The sequence below is a fragment of the Anser cygnoides genome, chromosome 2 (genome assembly GCF_040182565.1).
Source record: "Anser cygnoides isolate HZ-2024a breed goose chromosome 2, Taihu_goose_T2T_genome, whole genome shotgun sequence".
Taxonomy (NCBI): Eukaryota; Metazoa; Chordata; class Aves; order Anseriformes; family Anatidae; genus Anser; species Anser cygnoides.
The window spans coordinates 46,153,108-46,174,746 of record NC_089874.1 but is presented as its reverse complement, the minus strand read 5'-3'; the positions used below and the strand labels follow the sequence as shown (position 1 = coordinate 46,174,746).

Below are 21,639 nucleotides of genomic sequence, written 5' to 3'. Positions count from 1 at the left end.
CATCTTCATCATAGATCAGGATATTGGTCATACATTTATAATACTTCCACACTGCAACTGCAAGTTAGGATTGAAAAATGACAACCACAAGTAATTGTTTGTTGCCTGACTTTGGTCAATAGGAACCATTTCTAAGAATAACAACTGGTGCTCTTTGGTTTAGACAGTGACATGGATAAGAGTCACTCATCCAAGGTATGTTGGTTGCAATGAATAATTAAAAACAAACTTTCATTGCATTTTTACTCAGCCAAGTCCCACTATGGTTCAAATGATAGGAGTCATAGTAGACAGAATAGTAACTTTTAGCTAACATTATCTGACATATATGAGTGGAAACTTGCAGGTTTATAACACCTCTATTTCAAGTGTTCATTCACTTCCATTCCAAGAAAGCACTAGATACAATTCAGATGCATAAGCCATTGTGACACAATGAGGCACTAACTTAAGACCTGAATTTCAACACTGGAAGTGTCTAGAGTCAGTTAGCAAGGTCACCCTACAATGATCACGAGCAGCCCTCCAGAAGTATGGACTTGGCCCATGCATCATGATGTAGCTCTGGTATGGAAACTATCAAAGCAAAATCCTTCGTTGAAGCAGAAAGAACAAGAACAGAGGCTGACATCACTAGCTTGCTCTGCAACACTGCTGTCTGCAAATCCCAACCCCATTCCATCTGGCAGTGTATCAATAAAGTCCCAAGAAACGTGGCTTCTTCTCCTTGAGAGATTCTTTTAACATGCAAGACAAGTCTAGTGGTTCTGAAGTATGTGACTGAGCTACATACAACATTAACAGCCAAACCTTGACTGCAGTATGAAAACATGCAAGGCACTACCTAACATCTCAACTCACATGCCTTCCAAACCCTCAAGTGCAAAACAAAGCAAGTTGCTATATTAAAACACTCACAATTAAGCTAGCGTTCTGTTCCTCACCTTCCCCCCCCACCAAGAGTAGCTAATGTAACATAAGTAGCTACTGCTGGTAAGACAATATTGACATTACACTTCTAAAATAGGCAATACGTATTTACTATGCTATCCCAAGTAACACTGCTGAAATCTCACCTCTATTATTGCCTTCATCACCAAACCTGCTCCTTTCACAATTGCCATGGAAGGGTGCTACAATAGAAAGTTGACAAAAATTGAGGTGCAAAATTTAAAGATTAGATCTGTACGATGCATTCTAACTCCAACTACAGGCAAAAATTTATCTAAGTTTTGAGAAAGCTAACCCCATGTTCCAGGAAGCAACTATTAGATGGACTTCCTGGCACCAAACAGCACTATGCACCAGAGAAGCTGTAATAGTGCTGGGGAAGCTGTGACATGACAGGCCAACACCAAGAAGTAGAAGAGCATGCTAGCTGTTCTGTTTGGTTGATTTTTTTCCTTTAAACTTCTTTTGGGGTGTGGGTAGAGGTGGTTAAACCAAAAGAAAGCACAGGTATTTTAGCTAAAAATCCTCTTCAGTAGTAAACCTGTGAAAATTCTGGGGAGTTAGTCTTGTAACTAACTCTCAGTTACTCAGAGAGAAACTGAGCTGACAGATTCTCCAGAGAGCAAGATCTGTGCATCTGCTGAATCTAGTTTAATACTTAACTTGTATTCTAAAGTGTTCCCAGAAACATCTTAGATTCTCTATTTTACAATGATTCAGCATATCATTCACTACAGGATAACCACCTCAAGCCAACTTGAAGCTAAAGCAACACGCCAAAAAGTTTATTAAGGTGGAAAAGATTTAAGTACATTAGCCAGATAAACAGTAGACAAACTCATCCTTCAGAGCAAGAAAAATTACAATTCACTGACTACTTAAGGCCTCTGATAATATATATTTGACATTATAAGCTGTTAACACTAGAGTTCCCTCTAAGAAATTGAGATCAGTAGATTATCTATTATAAGAATTACTTCAATCCTGCTACTGCTTATTTCACAGATCAAAAGAAAAAACAACAGTTGAAGTCTCACCTGAAAAAGCTTAAAGAGTGTTCTTCCATTAGATGCCACCATTTCTAACAACATGTCAAACTGCTGCCCTTCAGTAGTCTCACTATATGGAGCACATAGGGCAAATGTCAGGAAGTCCAGAAGTGAACTAATTACTAGGGCACCTGTCCCATGATCCTGAAATTAGAAGACAAACACACTATACAGAAAGTGTTTCTCCCCTGACTAGAATATTCATGCAAGTTTTATTCAGCACTCATGATGCTGAAGGTGCTCCTCCTTGTCATAGCATGAAATAATTGACAACTGAAAATACAAGTTCAAAATATACCAAAGCACTGCCTTATGACTCAGACTAATGACACAGTATCGGCTCCTAGAGCATACCAGAGACTTATAGCCACATACATCAGTGTACTGCAATTTTTTTTTCTAGTTTTAAGCCCATAAGTACCAATTCACGCTACTCTTTGCTATATACGGAAACTGGATGTTCCTTTTAACTGTCTGCATGTTTAATGACACTCCTAAATTCTTCAGTATAGACAGCCGTATTTCTAACCTGCCCAGACCCAAAGCAATCTAGAACAAGTTTCAGTGTTAAACAACCGTATTTTCTGTATTTTGACTCCAGGAACTAAGACAATATAGTTAAGTATGTTCAAAATGCTTTGGCATTAATTAGGAAAAACAGTTATAAAAACCATCCATTTCAGAATTTGACTTACCACATGGGAATTGAATTTCTCTAGTAGGTTTTCTAGAAACTTCTTTGAAAAAAGAAGGGAAGCTTTGTTCAGCTGCTCCTGTCTCAAGTCATAGTCATCATGCATGGGCTATAAAACAAAGTATTCACAATACAGTCACATTTCAACCCTCAATTCTTGACAGCTGTAGTCCAAAAGCCACACACTGAATCCAGAAAAGCTCATACTACAGCAGCTTCAAGTTCACCAGGAAACCACTGTAGCACAAGTTACTTTATATTTGAGTACATTGCAAGTTGAAGTGCAGTCCCTATTTCTACATCTTTTAGTCTGCAGTTCACACCTATCTACAATTTAATACTTACACACATAAGAGCACAAAGCATGTCAATAGATGCATGGGTTACTCCATCATTGTTCCTTTTGAGGGCTTTCACAACCTTCATTCCTAATCGTTCTCGAAACCTTTTGAAAGGGGGAAAAAAAAGCAAAACCACCAATTTTAGAGAGAGAGAGAGAAAAGAGATCTTAGTTTTAATACAGAAGTCCAATCATAGAAAAGTGGCCTGTTCCCACTGTATTTGGCAAACGAGAACCGTGAAGTTTGCAAAAATTTTATAATCTTTGGCAGGAACACATCAGTGTTAGACTTCATCGTTAACAATACGCTGAGAGCACATTCATGAAAACAGAGCATATTTGTATAGTTACAGGATAGTGATAGTACAGAACACTTCACAAAAAACAGAGAACTTTATAAAGGTCTCAGGCTATGTATGTTACTTTTCACATCATTCAGCTGCCCCATCATCTAAAGTCAGAAGTGTTCTGAAAAATTTCATCTGCAGAAGAATGTTGAGCAGTTTTTCCTGTTTCCTTATGTTAGCCAGTCAAGACAAAATCCCAGAAGCCTGTACTTACTGTAGGAGTACAACTCAGCTTTCTAACATCAAGTTTTATCTTGTGTTGAACTGAAGATAGTAATGGCATCAACATACTTTAAGAATTGTGGAACTGACTACTTCAAGGACACTTGAAGGTGCACTTTAGAAGTGTTTTGACTAGGAAACAAACCTAAACTACACTTGACTCTTAAGGGAGAGGATATTTAAGAAAAACATCAGATTCACATACCAGTTATAAGCTGGAATTCTTAATATACAATAAAGCCTGATGACAGGCTCATTCTACTAGATGCAATGCTGTACAGATCCTTTCAGAAGTGTTTCTTAGGCCAAATTCTCAGTTTTAAAGATCAGGTATAAGAAGCTCAAGAATTGTTTTCACCTACTGCTTCTGAGCTCAAGAGACTTCTCACTTACTTTGGAAGCTGAGTAAAGGCAAGGAAGCCTGCTTTTGAAGCCACTAATCTTCTTACTGCTTGGAATTGGCTTTCAAGCTCTGCATTAGATGCTGCAGTATCTCCTTCTTGTGAGAGCAATGCTGTTATGGCATTATTAATGAGTTTCTCCTTGTTTTCCGAGAACAGACCCTAGTTAAGAAATATGAGTTAATATTTATGCATTAACAACGTAATCAGAGGATGGGTAAGGGATTTATTCTTACATCTTGTGTAACTGCATGTAGTACTCCACTGTAGGAAATGTTAGCATTGAACCTGAACACAGCATCTGCAAAGTTACCATCTGGAAGAAGACATAAAAGTTAAGTACACAGCATCTGACTAAGCATTTGGATATTTAAAAGAACACTATAAAACCATGTAATAAGCATTAGCTTACTTGGAGGAGCAGCCAAAAACCTGAGATGAAGGCTCTCTACTTCTTCATCTACAGGCATACTGAGCAATCCCCAACGCTGTCCTTTGTGTGTGGAGGTCATTTTCACACACACATCTCTGTTACCAGAGGCTCTCACTCCATCCAGCAAGCTAGCTAGGAGAGAATCTCTGGGTTGGGAAAAAGACATGCCAATAAAAATTAGATCAAAAAATGGTGCCAAAGAACAAAGAAGAAAGATAGTCAAAAAAAGAAATCAAGCACAAGATGAACAGCAGCAATACTCTGAATCTCTACCAAGACTAACAGCTACCCCTCTGGAAGAAATCTAATTTTCAAGTGCTCCTTTATTCACTGTAAGGACAGAGTTGTTTTACACCACATGTAGACAGCTGCAGCCTTTCACTTAAAGGATCAATTCCAGATTACCTGTGAATGTGTTACATGTGTTGCAAATCAATTCTTCCCTGTGCTTTCTGCAAAACCTCACTCAGCAGGATTACACTGCATTACAACTACAAGTGCAGGATGGTTTTTCTATTGGTTGTTTTAAATAGAATCAACTAAGACCATGTCAAGCAGACAGCTCAAAGGCTTGGCAGCCTTCACATTTCAACACTCCTTACACCATGTTTTCTTTCAATTTCTCATATATACAGCCTAACCAAGAATATACATAGAGCAAGATTGCCTGGAAGAAACAAGATGTATTTAACTGTCCAACACCTTTATGTGGTCATCAGAAAACTTCAGGACAGATTGACTTTAAGTTTAGATAAATACAAAGGGGAGAGATTTAGATGTTGTAACATCTTGGATTTGTAAGTGGCAGACCACTAGAATATCAAGGCTTTAAGCTAACACCTCCAAGGGTCACAGTTTATGGAAGCTGAGACTAGAAGCACAACAACGGCAACTTTCATTTTTACTCATGACCCGCAGGAGCTCCAGTTACCTTTCTGTTGAAGAGTATTTCCGAATTTGTCCTTTGATAAATTCAATGGTAAAAAGCTGGGGATTTTCACAGTCACATACTATTGCAAATACCTAAAAAGAAGAGATAAGGATCACATTATCAGAGCCACGTTATTTTTCTACTCCATAAACTAAGGCCATCTAATGTACATCAAATTCTTATTATTAGAGCTTCAACTTGAAGAGTTGTTAAAAAAAAGCTCGCCTCTTACCTCGCCTAAAGGTTTCAAAGTTGCAATGTTATAGGTAGCTGGATCCCGTTCAACTAAGCAAGCTTCTGTAAGAGCTAGTACTCTTTTCACAGGTTCCTTAAGAAAAAGGGCATGTTAGAAAAGAGAATTTCTAGCACTTCAGAGGAACTAAGTAAGTTAGGTGTGATATCCTTACCGAGTGTCTAGGTGTTATTTTCTGAACAACAAACTCTGCTAAAGACGTTACGGATTCATCATTGCTGTATTTTCCAAAGCGAAGATTCAAGTATTGCTCAAATTCTAAGGATTCTTTCCTTATCCTCAGAGAGATGCCTATGAAGTTGCCAGCATGCTCTATTGCACTTTTGATAATTTCTTCCCTCTGCTCAGACGCAAACAGGTGCTGCAAGTTTTGACAGGAGACAAGTGAAATATGTGGCATAGCTCAAGAAATCATGGTTCCTGAAGTAATCTTCCATTATACACCTGCCTAACAGTAGAAAATCTTCCCAACAGCTGGGCAAGCTGGACTTGCCTTTACAAAATGCACAGCATAAAGAGAAAAAGTATTTATTACACAAGAGAATGGCTATTAGATTTACATTTCCCTTTCAAAAAAAATCCTAAAGGACTCCCTCCTACATATTAGCATGCCATTAAAGCAAAGGGCTTCATGACCTGCCTGTCCACCCTCAGCAATAGATCTGAAGAGCCTGGCAGGAATGAGGAACCAGAGGGAACCACAGTGTGGCAGCCCCATGAGCTATCCGTAGGGCTTCTATCCAGCCTCGCTAGGTAAGGTTAGGTCAGCTCTAAAGCTTGTCATATGTTGATGGTTTTATGCCAGAGAAAAGCATGCCACAGTGCAAGAACAAGGGAAACATTAGAGAAGTTACTCATTGTTTGTAGTGACTGAAGTAGCTATATTTAAGTTAGCAATTGTGAATATCTGAAGGCCAATTTAAGCTACTTGCAATATAGGACACAGAAACCCTTTTAAAACTTTTAAACCAACATTGCACTGCAGCAAGCATTTCCCAAGCAAAGTTGCTGCATATCAGATCAAAACCTAGAAAGACAGCATCACTACTGATTAATCTATTTCTGAATAGTATCTCTCCATTGATTAGATTAGTAGTAACTGCCTACCACTTCCATAATTTTGTGAACTGTCAGCAAATCCCATGTCCACACTCATTTTTGCTACACAACTATAAAGTGTATTTTACACTTTGTAGTTTTACATGCAATTAGAAAAAGCAGACAGTTCTCAAAACGTATCAACTAGTTTCTCATTAGTATGGAAAAGAGGATTTAAAACCTGCCTGCAAGCCAAGCATCCACAGCTGCATCCTAAAGGTGCACATACTTTATGCTCAAATTACGCTGAATCTTCATTACTGAATATGCAGCTATAAACATCCCAACACCGCTCCAAAATATTTTAATACTTACCAATCTACTAAATCCTCCATAGAGGATACAGAAGCCTCCCTGATAGCCAGCAATATCAACAAAGCCTTCAATGTTTCTATAGTCATAGGAGCACAGGACTTTATTTGTTGCAGGATCAATTTGGTCCACACCTCCAGGAGTCACTTCTAGAATCACAGGTTTCCTCGTATCACTCCAGTGATGTTTGTAACAGTTGTACCTCTGCAGTGAGAGCTACTTTTAGACATCATGCACATGCCTTTACTACACAGCAATTGTTTTCCAATCTAGTAGGCAGCATGGGTATAAAGTTCAAGAAGTCATACCACTTCCCTCAGTGCTCTTATCTATACCGGTAACGCTATGAATCAAAGGAAAGTAGCTACCTACTGGCAAGGAAGTCACAATAGTCACCACTTAAACACCACATTTTGAAGAGAAAATAGCAACTCCAAGACAGTGTCTCGAAGCAGCAAGTTTCTCTTACTCCAGAAAGTAGTCTAGTCACAGAACATGTGCATCTGTGGTTAGATATAAGGAAATACCTATTGTACAAGACACTGTTACTCAGCCAGTTAAGATTAATTGAAGGAAACCTTATTGCTATAGTGCAAGCTTTTCACCTTCTGCAGCCATACTCCATTACAAATACAGACTTACTAAAGCCAGCAAAATTAAGGTCCTTTGTGAACTGCAGTAAGAGAAAAAGAACCTCCATATTCCAGCAAAGTTACTCTGCTCATCACTAAGGACTTACTGTGCAATGCAAGTTACTTTAAGTGATATCTTCTGTATCTTGTACTTGTAAAAACAAGTACAAGGTCCAGCTCTGGGTATTGCCTTGCTTATTGTCACACTACCGAGATTCATTAAATGGCAGTCTTGTCTTTAATCTAACCTAAAGAAATCCTCCCAGGAAACAACATTCCCAGACCAAGCATTCAGGGTGTTATGCAGAAAACTACTTGAAGTTAGAAAGTAAAATGTTGGAAATTGTAAACATTGAATAGTGAATCATAGCTTATGTTTCTTCTTTCTTTCCTCCAAGTAAGAACTCCATGTGGCAAAGCTCTTTATTTCAGGAATAATATTCATTACACGTACCAGCAAGAAGCTAAGGGCAAGTGAAGAGAACTCAGTATTCTACCATTCAAGGGATTCTTCTTGCTTTTGAAGAAATTCTGAATTTTCTCAAAGAGAATTCAGATCCAAATTTAGAAGAGTTAAAGTAGCACACATAGCACTACTCAACTTAAGACATAACTTAGAACAACACTGTAGAAGTCTTTAAATAGCACATGATCCAGACACAGCAGATACTTACCCGTCCTGTGATTTTTCCTTCTGAGAAGTCTGTCCTGAACCTCTGTTTAAAAACAAAGAAAATCATGAATGAACGCAAATATCATAGCCAATCTATCCAGAAAGTCTAAATATAAGCTAGCATTGTTTTAAGTGACTTGAACTAAGGCTCAGTGAAGACTCACCATTCCACTGGTTTAATACATCCAGTATTTGTAGCTTTACTTAATACTTGAGAATCACACACACTAGTTGCTGCAGCAGACACTAGATCAAGTACATCAACACAAGAGCTCAAAAGACAACTTGCTTCTCTACTTTTTAATGTAAGGAAAGAAAGCATAGTAAACTACTACAAGTTGTAATGATAACCAAGTACTTACTGCTTGTTTCAAGACAAAAAAACTTACTAGTGCCTCTGTAAGGAGTTCTGTTCTGTGCTCTGTGGAAAACTTCAGAGTTTCAGACTTTTTTCCACTTCCTTTGCGAAAAGTTAGACTGAATTCTGTTCCTTGTCCTTTTCCAACAGGAGAAATACTACAGATATCTCCATAAGGCCACTAGACAATTGAAAGTAATTAGGTTAAAATTAGTCATTTTAAAGCTACATCTCTACTCAAAACCCCTTAACACCTATAATAACCAAGTAAGTTGCTGTAATGAGACAAGAGCTGGCATGCTACACAACAGCTTTAGATTCCTATTTGATACTCTAAAAAGTAAGTAAGTGTCCTGACTCCCTTAAGGGACTGAGCCTTACAGTGATCAACCTTACCCCAGTTAATTCAGAACAGCACATCCAGAAGCAAGCTATTACTTACCACCTAATAAAGACAAATTGCCTAAATGTACAAAAACTGTTGGTTATTTGTAGATTCAGTGAAGGGAACAACAGTTTTCTGTTATGCTTGTTTTTGTAGAAGCTGCTGTATCTTCTGGTTCTACTCAAGATCTTGACATTCTGTCTTCAGAAGCTACCTAGTCTGATGTCATTCACTCTGGATAGTGAACAGAAGTCAGAAATCAATTCTGAATAGCCACATTCAAGAAGGGTATTTACCTGATTTGTAACTTCTAGAGTGTTGGGATTGTATGTGGTGATGGCATGGGTTCCAACTGAAAAGACTCTCTTATACCTAAAATATAGAAGAGTGTGTTAGTTTTCCCAGAAATCAAGTAAAAGTCCTGTAAAACTGCAGAAATTAGGTTAAGATACTACATACAAGTCACTGTTAGGCAATGGATAAGAAGTTTTCTTTGTTAAATTATTAGTTCAGTTTACCCTTATAATACGCTAAGATACTCTGTTCTGTATACCCATAAAGGGGTTACAGAAGTTAAACACTGCTAAATGAATTTCCTTATTTGTATTTTTTCTTATGTTATTAGGACCTTGCAACTTGCAATAGAAGGTGCTACCAACACAGATCAGAATAAATAGGAATAGATTAGGATAGCTGGAAGGGACCTTCAAAATCATTAAGTCCAACTGCCTGACCTCTTCAGGGCTAACCAGAAGTTAAAGCATACTCGAGGGCATTGTCCAAATGCCTCTTGAACACTGACAGATGTGGGGTGTCAACCACCTTGCTAGAAAGCCTGCTCCAGTGTTTGACCACCCTCACAATAAAGACATTTTACTCATGTCCAGTCTGAACCCGGACAGCTTTGTGGCATTCCCATGCCATCACGTCCTCAGTTAGCAGGGAGAAATAACCAGCACCTTTCTACTTACTTCTCTTCAGCACAAATTCTAAAAAAAAAATACAAATACTAAGAAAAAAAAAGAAAAAAACAGACGTAAAAAGAATTCCTGCAAATACTCTAAAGCTTGTGTTTGAAGCTGTCTCAGACTAAAGTTGTAGTGTGAAATAATCCAGTTTACATACCTGCTCACAACACTTTAACAAGTCAGTGCTACTGTGGCCAAACCTATTTCTCTCCACCTTGAGGAAAACTAAGACTATTATTTCCTGACTCTGATCACTGCAGCTATAGCTCAATATGCAGCTAGTCACTGTACATCAGTGTACAAGCACATTAATGATTGACTGTCATAGTGCATAAAGAACAGCTGTAGCAAGACAGTCGTTTGCATTTCAGGCACAGCAGAAACAAGAAGCATGAGCTAAAGCCAAGTAGTTTATATGTATGTAAACACAAAAGGGAAGCTTTACCATGGTTTAATTCCCTAGACATGATCTGCACGGTATCCTGAACCACCTCTTTACATAGAGACTACTTTCAAATTTCTGAAACGTAAGTAATCAGAATTTGAAACAGATTATTACTAGTGCTTTACTGATTGTACAAACTTCTTTTAGGGTAGCTCTGTCTGGAAGTAGACCTATGCAGAAAGCCAAGCCAAACCAGAGTCAGTTCCAGCAACTGTTTACCAACTACTCTGGATCTGTGCCATATTAGACACTGCATCGAGGAGCAGATCCTTTCTTCCCTCTTTCCCAGTGTTCGTGAGCTACAGTCAGTCTCCTCTCCTCTCTCACTTGCCAGGTCTGTAGCACAAGCCATCACTTTTGCAGAAGATCAGACTAAGGATTTCTACTAGGGCTGCAAAAAAAGCAATAGCTTGCATGACCTTCAGATAAATTACTGCAGTTAATGAAGGAGCAGCTCTGAAGATCTGTTAACTGACCTACCCTTTCTTTTCTCATATTAGCAAGGTCAAGTGTATCTGTTTGACACAGTTGATCTCACAAACCTCATTCCCTACCATTTTCAACAATTTTATTTCAAATAAAATGGTGAGTTCAAATCACTGCTGGCCCAAAGGAGTTTATCTAGCAATTCAAGCAAGTGCTTATTTTGTTCAAAGCTTAGAAAACCTGCAATATTGAACAGCCACCTTAAAGATTTGATCTATTTGAAAAACCCACTTGTTTTCCCATATAGTTGATTTTTTCTTATTTAGGGTGTTATGATATCATTTAAGAAGCAGGTCAAGAGAAGTCACAGCGATGAAGCAGAACATTTGAAGTTACCCTGGCTAGTAATTCCACTATATTCGGTCTGTCAATGAAGCTCCAGTTCTTCGAATACAAGAAAATCCTCTAAACAAACTGAATGCTCCTTCTTTTGTTGCACAATTTAGGTTTTCTGTCTCTTACAGGATTTGCAAATAAAGCTTGTTTATGCTCTTCTTAAAAACTTATCACAAGCAATAAAGAACTGTTTAAGGTTTTATTTGCTCACTTAAACTGAAGTGCTTCACAGTGCTTTGTGGCAGAAGACAGATCTGAGGTGATCACACGTATCTGAAGACCAGCTTACAAACACGACAGCTTCTTCCTTCCCTCCCCACCTGCTCATGCTCAAGCCTATATTTCAAGATGTAGGAAGCATATTTATTATCTAGCATTCCTAACATGTGCTGTGACAAACAAACACTGGACAGAAGCAGATTTGTCCATTTATCATTTCCTTCCTCTCCCTAGAGAAATCCAGAAGAGCCAATTCTTGTTGCCTGAACAGAGGCAACTTAGACGTCAGTTCCTACACAAAGCCTAAGTCGCTCTTGACCAGACCTTCACCTATAAATATTAATATATAGAAATACCTGGTATTTATACCTCCAGGCTTTGAAGATTTCATCATTAATTCCCTCTAACTACTCTGCAGTGCAGCCTAAAGCGAGGCTGTTTTAAGAATAAGATTTTGAAGCAATATCCTCTCTTCCTATTAACTATTGCCTACTCACTACTTTCACAGAAGCACTGCTGAAGTCAGAAGTTACATTTATGTAACGCAGGTTCATCCTGATTGATAAGTTATTTCATATCACTAACAACAGATCAACTCAAGCATCATCATCTGTACTGCTAGAAAATACTGTAACTGCCATGCAAACAGCCCCCATTCAAAGTGCCAAATCCTGTGAATATTCAGTGATTCAGGCCCATTCAGCATTACGTATTAAATTACTACTTTCTTTCTTTTCCATGTTATCAATGCACAACACTTTACAGAGCAGTAAAGTACTTCTCAAAAATTAGTTATATGGATTACATGGCAGGAGACGTTAACATTGTGAGAACTGTGTGACTTAAGTGCTCAGAACAGTAGTATTCCATGTCTGCAGCTATGAAGAGTAGATTTAAGTATTCAAATATAAGCTTCTACTGCAACATAACAAGCAGCGACTACTCACTAGATAATTCTTCCCCTTTCGTTATGTGTAAGAAAAAAAAAAAGAAAGGCCAGTGAGTTTTCTTCCTTATGAGAACACTACCAAGGTTTGAGATCATCTTACTGTAACTTCAACAGCATGCGTCATGTAGGAGCAGGATTTTTAATGGAAGGCACTGTGCAAGAGCCCTAATTTGAGCACTGTGTGCTCTTACACTAAATGGCTCAATTTGTATGCATGCCAAATTTACAAATATGCACAGAAACTTCATGGGAAGAGACCAGATATTTTCTGCTGCAGGAATGAAAAGATTAAGAGGGAGAAATTCTACCGTTCTACCCCAACATAATGTTTTGTTGTTACTAAAGGAGACACGTTTATTCCCTTATTCCCACAGGGATCCAAAGCATGTGGATCTTAGGTAAGACTTGATTTACACATGTACCAGAATTCTAGCAAGGTAAATATAAGTATTTATTACAAATCACTCTCAAGAATCTGCCTTGAAAGAAGAAAGATTTCACCCTCAAGAGAACTGCTCAGTCCACTGTGAACTCTGAACTATCCAGGACTTTAGTTTTTGCTTCAGAAAGATAGGGAGCTCTGATTAGACACTGTAGCAGTTTCATGATACTTCAAAGCTCAATTGAGAAAGATTTGCAGCTGCCACTCTGCAATCCCATCCTTCTTCCCAATATTCCTGCTCTTTCTTAGGAAGAATTCAGAATATCATTAGAAGCTATACTCTGGTTTCAGCTGGGATAGAGCTAGTTTTCTACACAGTAGCTGGTATGGTGCTGTGTTTTGGATTTAGGATGAAAATAACATTGATAACACACCAGTGTTTTGTTTGTTGCTGAACAGTGCTTACACAGAGTCAAGGACTGTTCTGCTTCTCATGCTGCCCTGCCAGTAAGTATGCTCAGAGCATACAAAAACCTGGGATGGGACAGAACCAGGACAGCTGACCCAAACTGACCAAAGGGATATTTATCCCATACCATATGACACCATGCTCAACAATAAAACTGAAGGGAGTCGGCCAGGGGTGCTGCCATTGCCTGGGGACTGGCTGGGCTTTGGTTGGCTGGCAGTGAACAGTTGCATTGTGCATCACTTTTTCTTCTTCCCCTTGCTTATTAAACTGTCTTATTAAACCAATGATTTCTCACACCTTTACCTTTGTTGATTCTCCCCCTCACCCTGCTGGGGTGGGGGGGAGCGAACAAATGACTGTGTGGTGTCTAGCTACCTGCTGGGTGAAACCCACAAGAATTCAAAAAACCCAGTTTCAACTAGCTGGCCAAAGATTCAGACATCATCACTCAGGTATTATAATCAGAACAAAACAGAACTTGTTCTTTTGAGGTGCAGACAATATACCTTCTTTGGCTGACGTTCAGGTAACAAGCAGAAAATCTCGATATTCCACAGAGCTACTATGCACACAAGAAGGGTGGTGGGCAAGGATTCTAAAGAAATTCCTGTGCAGCTTCAAGAAGTGTGCTTAACAGCTGACTCCAAACATAGTATAACAGCAACCAGGTGAGAGCTTAATAGACAGTTTTATTAAGAGGTTCCTTAGCTTTTGTAGACAGAAGCACCACTGAAGATTCATTTTTAGATCTAAGAGACCCCCAACAGGGATGAAGTGTATTTCTAGCAACAGAAGTCTTCAAATAATCTCAGTTAGTAGTTTAACAGATAATCTATTACACAACATGTTAAGTATTACACTGAAGTGTGGGAACATGTGCAAAGGCAAGGCTGAGACTCAGTGTTTGAAATCCAGATTGATTCTACTGAGATACAGCTAGCTAGTTCAGAGCAACAGGAGCCCTTAGTTCAGTTTTCACCTATGACTACAGGAACTACACAGATAAATCCAATAATGAAGAACATAAATATCACACACAACGTTAGAAAAAAAATGTTAAATTACTTACTTTCCCCTCCATGAATGTTTTGTTGTGTAGAAACAAGCGAGATCTCTGTTTTCTCTAATTATATTCATTTTGTGCGAAGACCTGGAAACAAGAGAGACATCCTGTTTATACTCACGATTTTCATTTACAACCAAAGTTCACTAGTCATCAATATGCTTTAAGACACTCAAGTTGCTGCTCTGTCAATTCCACAAAGGTATTAAGAATGCTTGTTTAGCAAACAATACGTCAATTAAGTGCTTGATGAGTTGAACAGGAATTACTTCCCCTCGATTTTGTTATACCAGTTACTTTTTAAACAGCATAAGGGCACAAGAACTTGTTCCCCGTCATTTGCTACCTTATTACGATCACACTTTTCCTGTACCTTTGCACACTCAATCACATTTTATCCTATCTCCAGAACACTCAATTCCTGGCAGTTTTAACACCAAGATGATTCCAGTAGAGCACCCTACATCTGTAACTAAACTAAGCCAGATTTCTATTGCCATTTTTTAAACAGTAAGGAAAAACATGGAAAAAAAAACAGTGTATTTTCCAGTCTGAAATGGAATTTGAAGTTGAGAAACTTATTAGCCAAGCAGTGTGATTAAAGAGCCAAGTACCCTTTCTGTATTGTAAAAGTTTAAGCAACTCCACCACTAAGATCTTGACATGCTTATTTCACACATGAATGCCTACTCCCTAAACACACAGGAATTTAGTGAAACTTGCCCACAACTGCTTAACTGTATCATTACTTTAGGAGCTGCTAAATACCTTCTTCTATGATTGTAACTTCTGCACGCCATGTACTTGGGAAGTTAGGCTTCCTTTTACTTCACTTCGCTTTTATTACACATGCAAGGCACTTCAGAGAGAAATCATTACTCCCAGTTTACTGCTACAACATCAGTTTTATTTTTGAACACGTCAAAACATGACTCCCTGCTCGATTGCTCTGACTGGTACTATTATAGCAGCATCCTCAAAACATCACACTATAGAAAAAGGCAAGAATTCACATCCTGAAGCAATGCTGAAGTAACTCAATCCCAGTCATGGTACTTCAGTAAATAGAGTACAAATCCAGCTACCTTTCTGCACTCAGATAATTCTACTTGCTCAGCAAAAGAAAGCTTCCTCACTTTGAGATGGCTGACCTGTAATGTTAGGTCATTGCTAATTTCTACTCTCTACAACTTAAGGCTGTTTTCTTTCTGAGCAAAGACTGTAGCGGTTATGTAGTCATGAACGTGAAGAATGGATAGCCTGACTGAAATGAATGAGAGAATCCCTTCCCTCAGGTGAAGAATCAGCACCATCACCACCACCTAGTGAAGAGAACTTGTGGTATTGTATTGCCCCTGGGAAGAGACAAAACCAGCATTTACATATTTCAGTGACTCAATCTGAGTCAAATTCTCCAGAGTTAATATCCAATTGACCCATAGCAAGGTTTTTTATAATACAGCTTTTTGAAGCGAAGCTTCAGGAGAAGTTAAGATGTTCAGCAGCACTGTTCCTGTTTAAGAACTATGCTGTATTATTTTTTCCATGAATAACATCAAAACAGTACACTTAGTCCAAACTATACAGAGCTTGCTGTATAGTGGCACCCTTTAGATGCAGCACTTGTGTTTTTATTGTTAGCTTTCAGAAAGAAGTTGAAGACACAAGCTTCATACCCCCCTTTTTAACCTGTTTTCTTGACACTGACTGGTGTATCAGCAAGTAGAATATAAACTTAAAACTCCACTAAGCACGGGATTGTAAATTCTATTTATCTGTAAACTCCACAGTTTTCCCAGCACCAGCCTACTTGAACCAGCTCTGTTGTCTCCCAGACCTGAACACCACCTGCTTTATAGTAAAGAGAGGTGTTACCACACTTGCAGAGCAAACATCTAGCTTTTATACTGCTCTGAGAAAAACTCATTTTTGAGTTCCTACCAGCAGCTTCTATTAATTCCGACACCAGCATGTAACTAGACTCAGGATACTGATACGTAAAGTATTGTGTATGTAGTGGGAGTGAGAAATCCACCTGACTTTTTAAAACTATTACAATCATTAAGATTTGAGGCTTTACTCACTGTGCTACTTGACAGCAATTGGAGCCTTTTTTCCTACTGAGAGGACCAGCAGAAAGGCAAAATATGCCAAGATTTAGTGCACAAGAATTAACTGATACATTTTCCTGCTGTTTAACAGAGAACAAGGCTAACAACAGCCTAGTGTTCTGAGCTGCTGTGTTAAAGTTCAGCAGTTATTTTGCAGTTGTCTATGGTTCCACAGTAAGGAAAAATTAATGTCAGCCTTTTAGATGCAAGAAATGCAAAAGTTACCTCCCTTTACTCACACACAGTAACTTTATTACCTGAAATAGCGCGATCACTACCATTGCAAAGCACATCAGGTTTTTATTAAAGATTAGCCATATTGACAGTGTAAGTGATAGAAACCTGCTTATCCATTTTATATCATCAAAAGAAGAATATTCTTATTGTTATCTTTACCTCTTCCGCCTGCATCTAAGATAATCCCATTTTTTGTCAAGTCAGTCAACTTTCTGAAGTCATATGCTACATTTCACTTTAAACAGCATCCAAGACAATAAGTCGCCAATTTTAGTGATTTAGTGCCTGGGGCATCCAGTAATAGAAAAATCAAAAATTCAAAAGTTGTTTTGAACATACTGCAGCACAGCTATTGGATATACTATACACATCTCTCAATTTAATACGAAATGCTTAGTTCGGTTCTATTTCCACTGGACTAAAGGCAACAATAACTTCAAAAATAGTATTTTAAAAACATGTTTCATCTGTTTGAGGGAGAGAGCAGGTTGAACGTGGAATATAGCCAAAACAATCTGAGGTTCCTGCAGGCAAAATATAATCCATGACTTTGAACTTCACTTTTGAGCCTAGCAAATTCATTCCCCCAATACCTGATTAGCCAAAAAGCTAATTACAATACACAATACAGAAGTTCAGCAATATTTTTCTTCTTGGTTCTTTTAGCACTGTAAGTAGCAGTGGAACAGCTTTTGGGGAAGAGTTGATACTGCATCTTCATGTTCTGCATGTACCACAAATAGCAACCCCTAAAATTGAAGAGACTGAACTGCTGCCAGGACACCCCTGCCTCCGAGTTTAAGCTACATGAATAGGTGCATTACACAAGCTGTGTTCAACTTGCATATACTTTTCACTTCTTCAGTATTTCACATCCTTCAGACAGAATTACCATCTGGGAAACCAGAATCTATTTCAGGAAACAGAGACGAGTCAATCTCAAACAAATACTTTCGGAGTTCGAAATGAAGCTGTAACTTTGCAGGCATCAAAGCGATAGGCATAGCTGTAATTACTTGAACTAAGGGATGCTTAAGCATAAAGTCAGAAGTTTGGCTGTGGGTTCAAAGTTTAGTACAGAATTCAACTGGCTTTATTCCTGGCTACATTATTCCTACGCTATTAGAAAACTTCCATTTCTCTCTTAAATGAAGGTTTAACCAACGCTAAGGTAGCACTGCAGGGCCCCAAACAAGATTATTCTATTACACCATCATGCTTGGAGGGTAGAAGCGTTGATAAGATTATACATAAAGCTGAAGTGTGACTTTCCTGAGAGAGAGAGAGAAGACATACTAAGAGGATAAAAAACAGGGACCAATTGGACAGAAGCAAAAGCAAGGCACTGATAAAGAACAAGGTTCTGTCTATCTGTGGTTCTACATACGTATTTTTTAGCTAGATGTTCCAGTATCAAATTCCTGTCATTTACACATCTACTGAAGATTTTGGAGGCATTATTTATGCAGTTCTTCTGCACTGAAATGTTTTAGCTGTCTAGGTTTAATCTACCTCTTTCACTGCTATGTTGGCTAACTGGCAGTTTCACTTTCAGCCAGATTCTTGAAGAAACATTAAACTCTTCCCTATAAAGGCTCCGCTTTTAAAGTACTACAGCATAATTAGCTTCAGAAACCGAGATTTGTTCATCTCTTGCGCAGGGACTCACAGCCCTTCTTGCAAGATAAGAAGGACATGAGACCCACACAAATCCTTAAAAGATAATTAGCGCAGACTGCCACAGTCACAGCAGCATCGCTGCCTTTGCTAATCCTGGATGCAAGCAGACTGAGAATGCCAGTCGTGCTACTACCAGAAACAACAGTGGTAACACTAGTGGCCATCCGCCAGCTGACTGCTCCCACTCCCTTGGGGAGGATAAGCAGATTATTCCATACATGTTTTCTCTTTTCTGTCTATACTGGCTTTCTTTTTTCTTTTTCTTTTTTTTTTTTTTTTTTGACTTTTTTCAATGAACCGACCTGATCCAGCAGCAAAACAGGTGAGTATGAGAACAAGCGTTTACTCACTAATGGATTTTTAAGAAGTGTTCCTTTCAGTCATAGTTTAGCCACCTTGACATACCTCTTCAGAATACAATTCTATGTTAAGTATTACTAGTAAGGCTGGATAATCATGAAGTTGTTTTTTTTTGTTTTGTTTTGTTTTTTTTTTTTGACTTGAGAACACTCTTTTCAGAAGCAAACTGAAAAGTGGAACAGTTGAATATTTAACACATCAAAACACAGTTGAATGCCAGCTGAAGAATTGTTTTATTGGGTCAGTAAGCTTCATTTACTGAGCTCTAAACCCAGGTTAAAAGAAAAGTTACTAGCTCAGTCTGAAACAGACCTGACCTTTAAAACCAGTCTCTAGCATACCGCTTGAGACGTAGAAATGCAGTGATTCAGTCCCTCAGGACAACTAAGAGTTTGGAAACCATGATGAATACCACATGACACCCAGAGGAGCAAGTAATACATATGAAATCATTTTAGAAATTTATTCCAGCAAGGCTAAAATGCAAGGTAAAGTTCCTGGAAAGTCTACGCAACATGGGGACAGATACTCAGCTGAGTCTCCAAGCACTCAGAAACCTGTTTCAAGTGGGAGAACTTACAGCAATAGCCAGAAATTACTGATTCCTTTCCATTAAGTGTTCTGGCACTTCACAATCTATATCAGTCAGGAACTGAACCAAGATGCAGATCTGTAAAATGAAGCTGGCTAGAGCCAAGCACTGTTTTTATATCCATAATATTGGGCTTGTTACTGTGAACTAAGCCACAGCAACTCCTACCTCAGTTCAAAGATGAAACTAGCACTCCCTTGGACAGCCTTCCTCCTTCTCTATAAATCTCCCTACAATCAAGTAGCCTAAGGAAGCAGCTTCTAATCAGCCAGAAGCAAAAGTTCTTTGAAATCAAGCTTTAAGTTCTAAAACACTGAATATTTTCTGAAACACAGTATTTCTTAATCAGCACAGAATAATAGGAAACAAAGCAACTGTCTACTCAAATTTTATCTTTTCAGACACAGCCACAATCCAATTTGTGACAATGTGTAAGAGGAAAAGGAAAAATATATTTCAGATGATCTTAACTTCAAAAGCAGCTACAGAGCAGAAAGTAACTGCATTCACGGGAAGACTCCAAATAAACTTATCTGCCTACGTTTTCCCAAGAAGCATGCTCAAACATTCCCACAGCTCGACATCACGAAGCTGAAAGCAAACCAAAACCAAAACAAAACCTGGAACTGCAGCACTGAGACAACATCTTCCCAGCAGAGCTCAACCCCCAGCATGGGGACATCTATGGAGGTGCGCAGCACCTGACAACCTACCCTGAAAGCTGCTGGCAGGTCTCTGCAGATGGAAAGCCATCTAGTACGACTACTTGTTACAAATTTCAGAAAGGAACAAGTAAATGAAAAGGAACCAAGGGAAGAAACTAAAAAATGGGAAAAAAAAATAAGAACATGAAGAGCAGATTTTCCAAGACAAACATTTAATTCTGTTCATGCTCTTCAGGCATACTATTACCGCTCAAAAGATAAACAAATCTCATTTCTGTAAAAGCAAGCCTCCTCCAGATCTCTCCCACTCTTCGTAAATCATTTTCCAGAGCATTTCACAACGACGATATTTCGGTCTGAGGCCAGGAAAAGAAAGAGAAGGGCTCGCTTCTTAATGGCCACAGCAGCATTCATCCAAGCAAGAGGACACACCTGCCCCGCGGCTACAGAAGCTGCGTGAGGACCAGAGGAACAGTGAAACACCAGGCAGGCTGAGGCTAGAGGGACACTCAGCCTCTCTCCTCCTGCTTAAAGGCACGGGAAGAGAAGGGTTTAGGAGCGGGTACCCCCGTACCTCACCGCGGAACCAGCCATGCCCGCCCCTCACCTCACGGGAGGCAAGGGGGCTTCACCTGCCCCTCCCCCCTCCCCACACAGCCCCAACGGCCCCGCCCGGGGCTGGGGAAGAAGGGAGGGAAGACGGCCGCCGCCACCGCCGCCGCCTCCTCCTCCTCCTCCTCCTCATCCTCCTCGTCCTCCCGTCCCCCGCCGCTGGGATTTACCTGGCCGGGAAGCCTGCGCTGCCCGGGCCTGCCCCCACCAGCACCTCGCTTGACAGCGATAACGGTGAAGGGCCGCCGAGCGGAGCCTTCGCCCTCGCCCTGCCCCGGCAGCCGCTCCGCCCCGCTCAGAGCCTGGCTCTGGAGGCCGCCATCTTAGCTCCGGCTACGAGACCGCCCTCTCGGCGCAGCCGCCGTCAGGCCGGGGCCCGTCACGGGACGCGGTCAGCTGATGGACCCCTCGCCCGCTCCTCCTCCTCCTCCTCCTCCTCCCGCGGCCGCCTCGCCCCTGCTCCGTCCTTCCCCGCCCCGCGCTCCCTGCCCGGCCCTGCCCTACCCCTGCCCGGCCGGGAGCAGCGGGGAGGCGCCGCCCAGGCGCTGAGGGGAGGCGGCTTTCCCAAGTGCCCGGCTCCTGGGGCTCCAAGAGCCCGGTAGATGGGGCTGTTGTTCCCGCTTTCACAGAATCACAGAATTGCCTAGGTTGGAAGAGACCTCCAAGATCACCTAGTCCAACCTCTGACCTAACACTAACAAGTCCTCCACTAAACCATATCGCTAAGCTCTACATCTAAACGTCTTTTAAAGACCTCCAGGGATGGTGACTCAACCACTTCCCTCGGCAGCACATTCCAATGCCCAACAACCCTTTCAGTAAAGAAGTTCTTCCTAATATCCAACCTAAACCTCCCCTGGCACAACTTTAGCCCATTCCCCCTCATCCTGTCACCAGGCACCAGGGAGAAGCAAGCGCCTTCAGCTCCAGCCTCCATCGCTGCCCGTGGGGGTAGAAGTGGGGTAGCCAGCGCTCCCCTGCTT

At 40.1% G+C, this 21,639-nt stretch overlaps 1 protein-coding gene across 2 annotated transcripts in view; it reads right to left on the bottom strand.

Moving 5' to 3' along the window:
• DNAJC13 (DnaJ heat shock protein family (Hsp40) member C13) overlaps positions 1-21,056 on the bottom strand; it is a 54,582-nt gene extending 33,526 nt beyond the window's left edge. For both annotated transcript variants that reach the window (XM_048054482.2, XM_048054483.2), the window contains exons 1-16: positions 20,827-21,056; positions 14,406-14,486; positions 9,376-9,451; positions 8,726-8,875; positions 8,338-8,379; positions 7,035-7,235; positions 5,776-5,982; positions 5,601-5,696; positions 5,369-5,460; positions 4,417-4,583; positions 4,241-4,320; positions 3,997-4,166; positions 3,040-3,139; positions 2,696-2,803; positions 1,989-2,144; positions 1,077-1,133 (exon numbers count right to left, since the gene is read on the bottom strand). In XM_048054482.2, the coding sequence (XP_047910439.2) occupies positions 1,077-1,133; positions 1,989-2,144; positions 2,696-2,803; positions 3,040-3,139; positions 3,997-4,166; positions 4,241-4,320; positions 4,417-4,583; positions 5,369-5,460; positions 5,601-5,696; positions 5,776-5,982; positions 7,035-7,235; positions 8,338-8,379; positions 8,726-8,875; positions 9,376-9,451; positions 14,406-14,473 (1,770 nt within the window). In that variant the 5' untranslated portion in view covers positions 14,474-14,486; positions 20,827-21,056. The remainder of the gene's footprint in view (positions 1-1,076; positions 1,134-1,988; positions 2,145-2,695; positions 2,804-3,039; positions 3,140-3,996; positions 4,167-4,240; positions 4,321-4,416; positions 4,584-5,368; positions 5,461-5,600; positions 5,697-5,775; positions 5,983-7,034; positions 7,236-8,337; positions 8,380-8,725; positions 8,876-9,375; positions 9,452-14,405; positions 14,487-20,826) is intronic.
• Between the last annotated feature and the right edge of the window lie 583 nt (positions 21,057-21,639).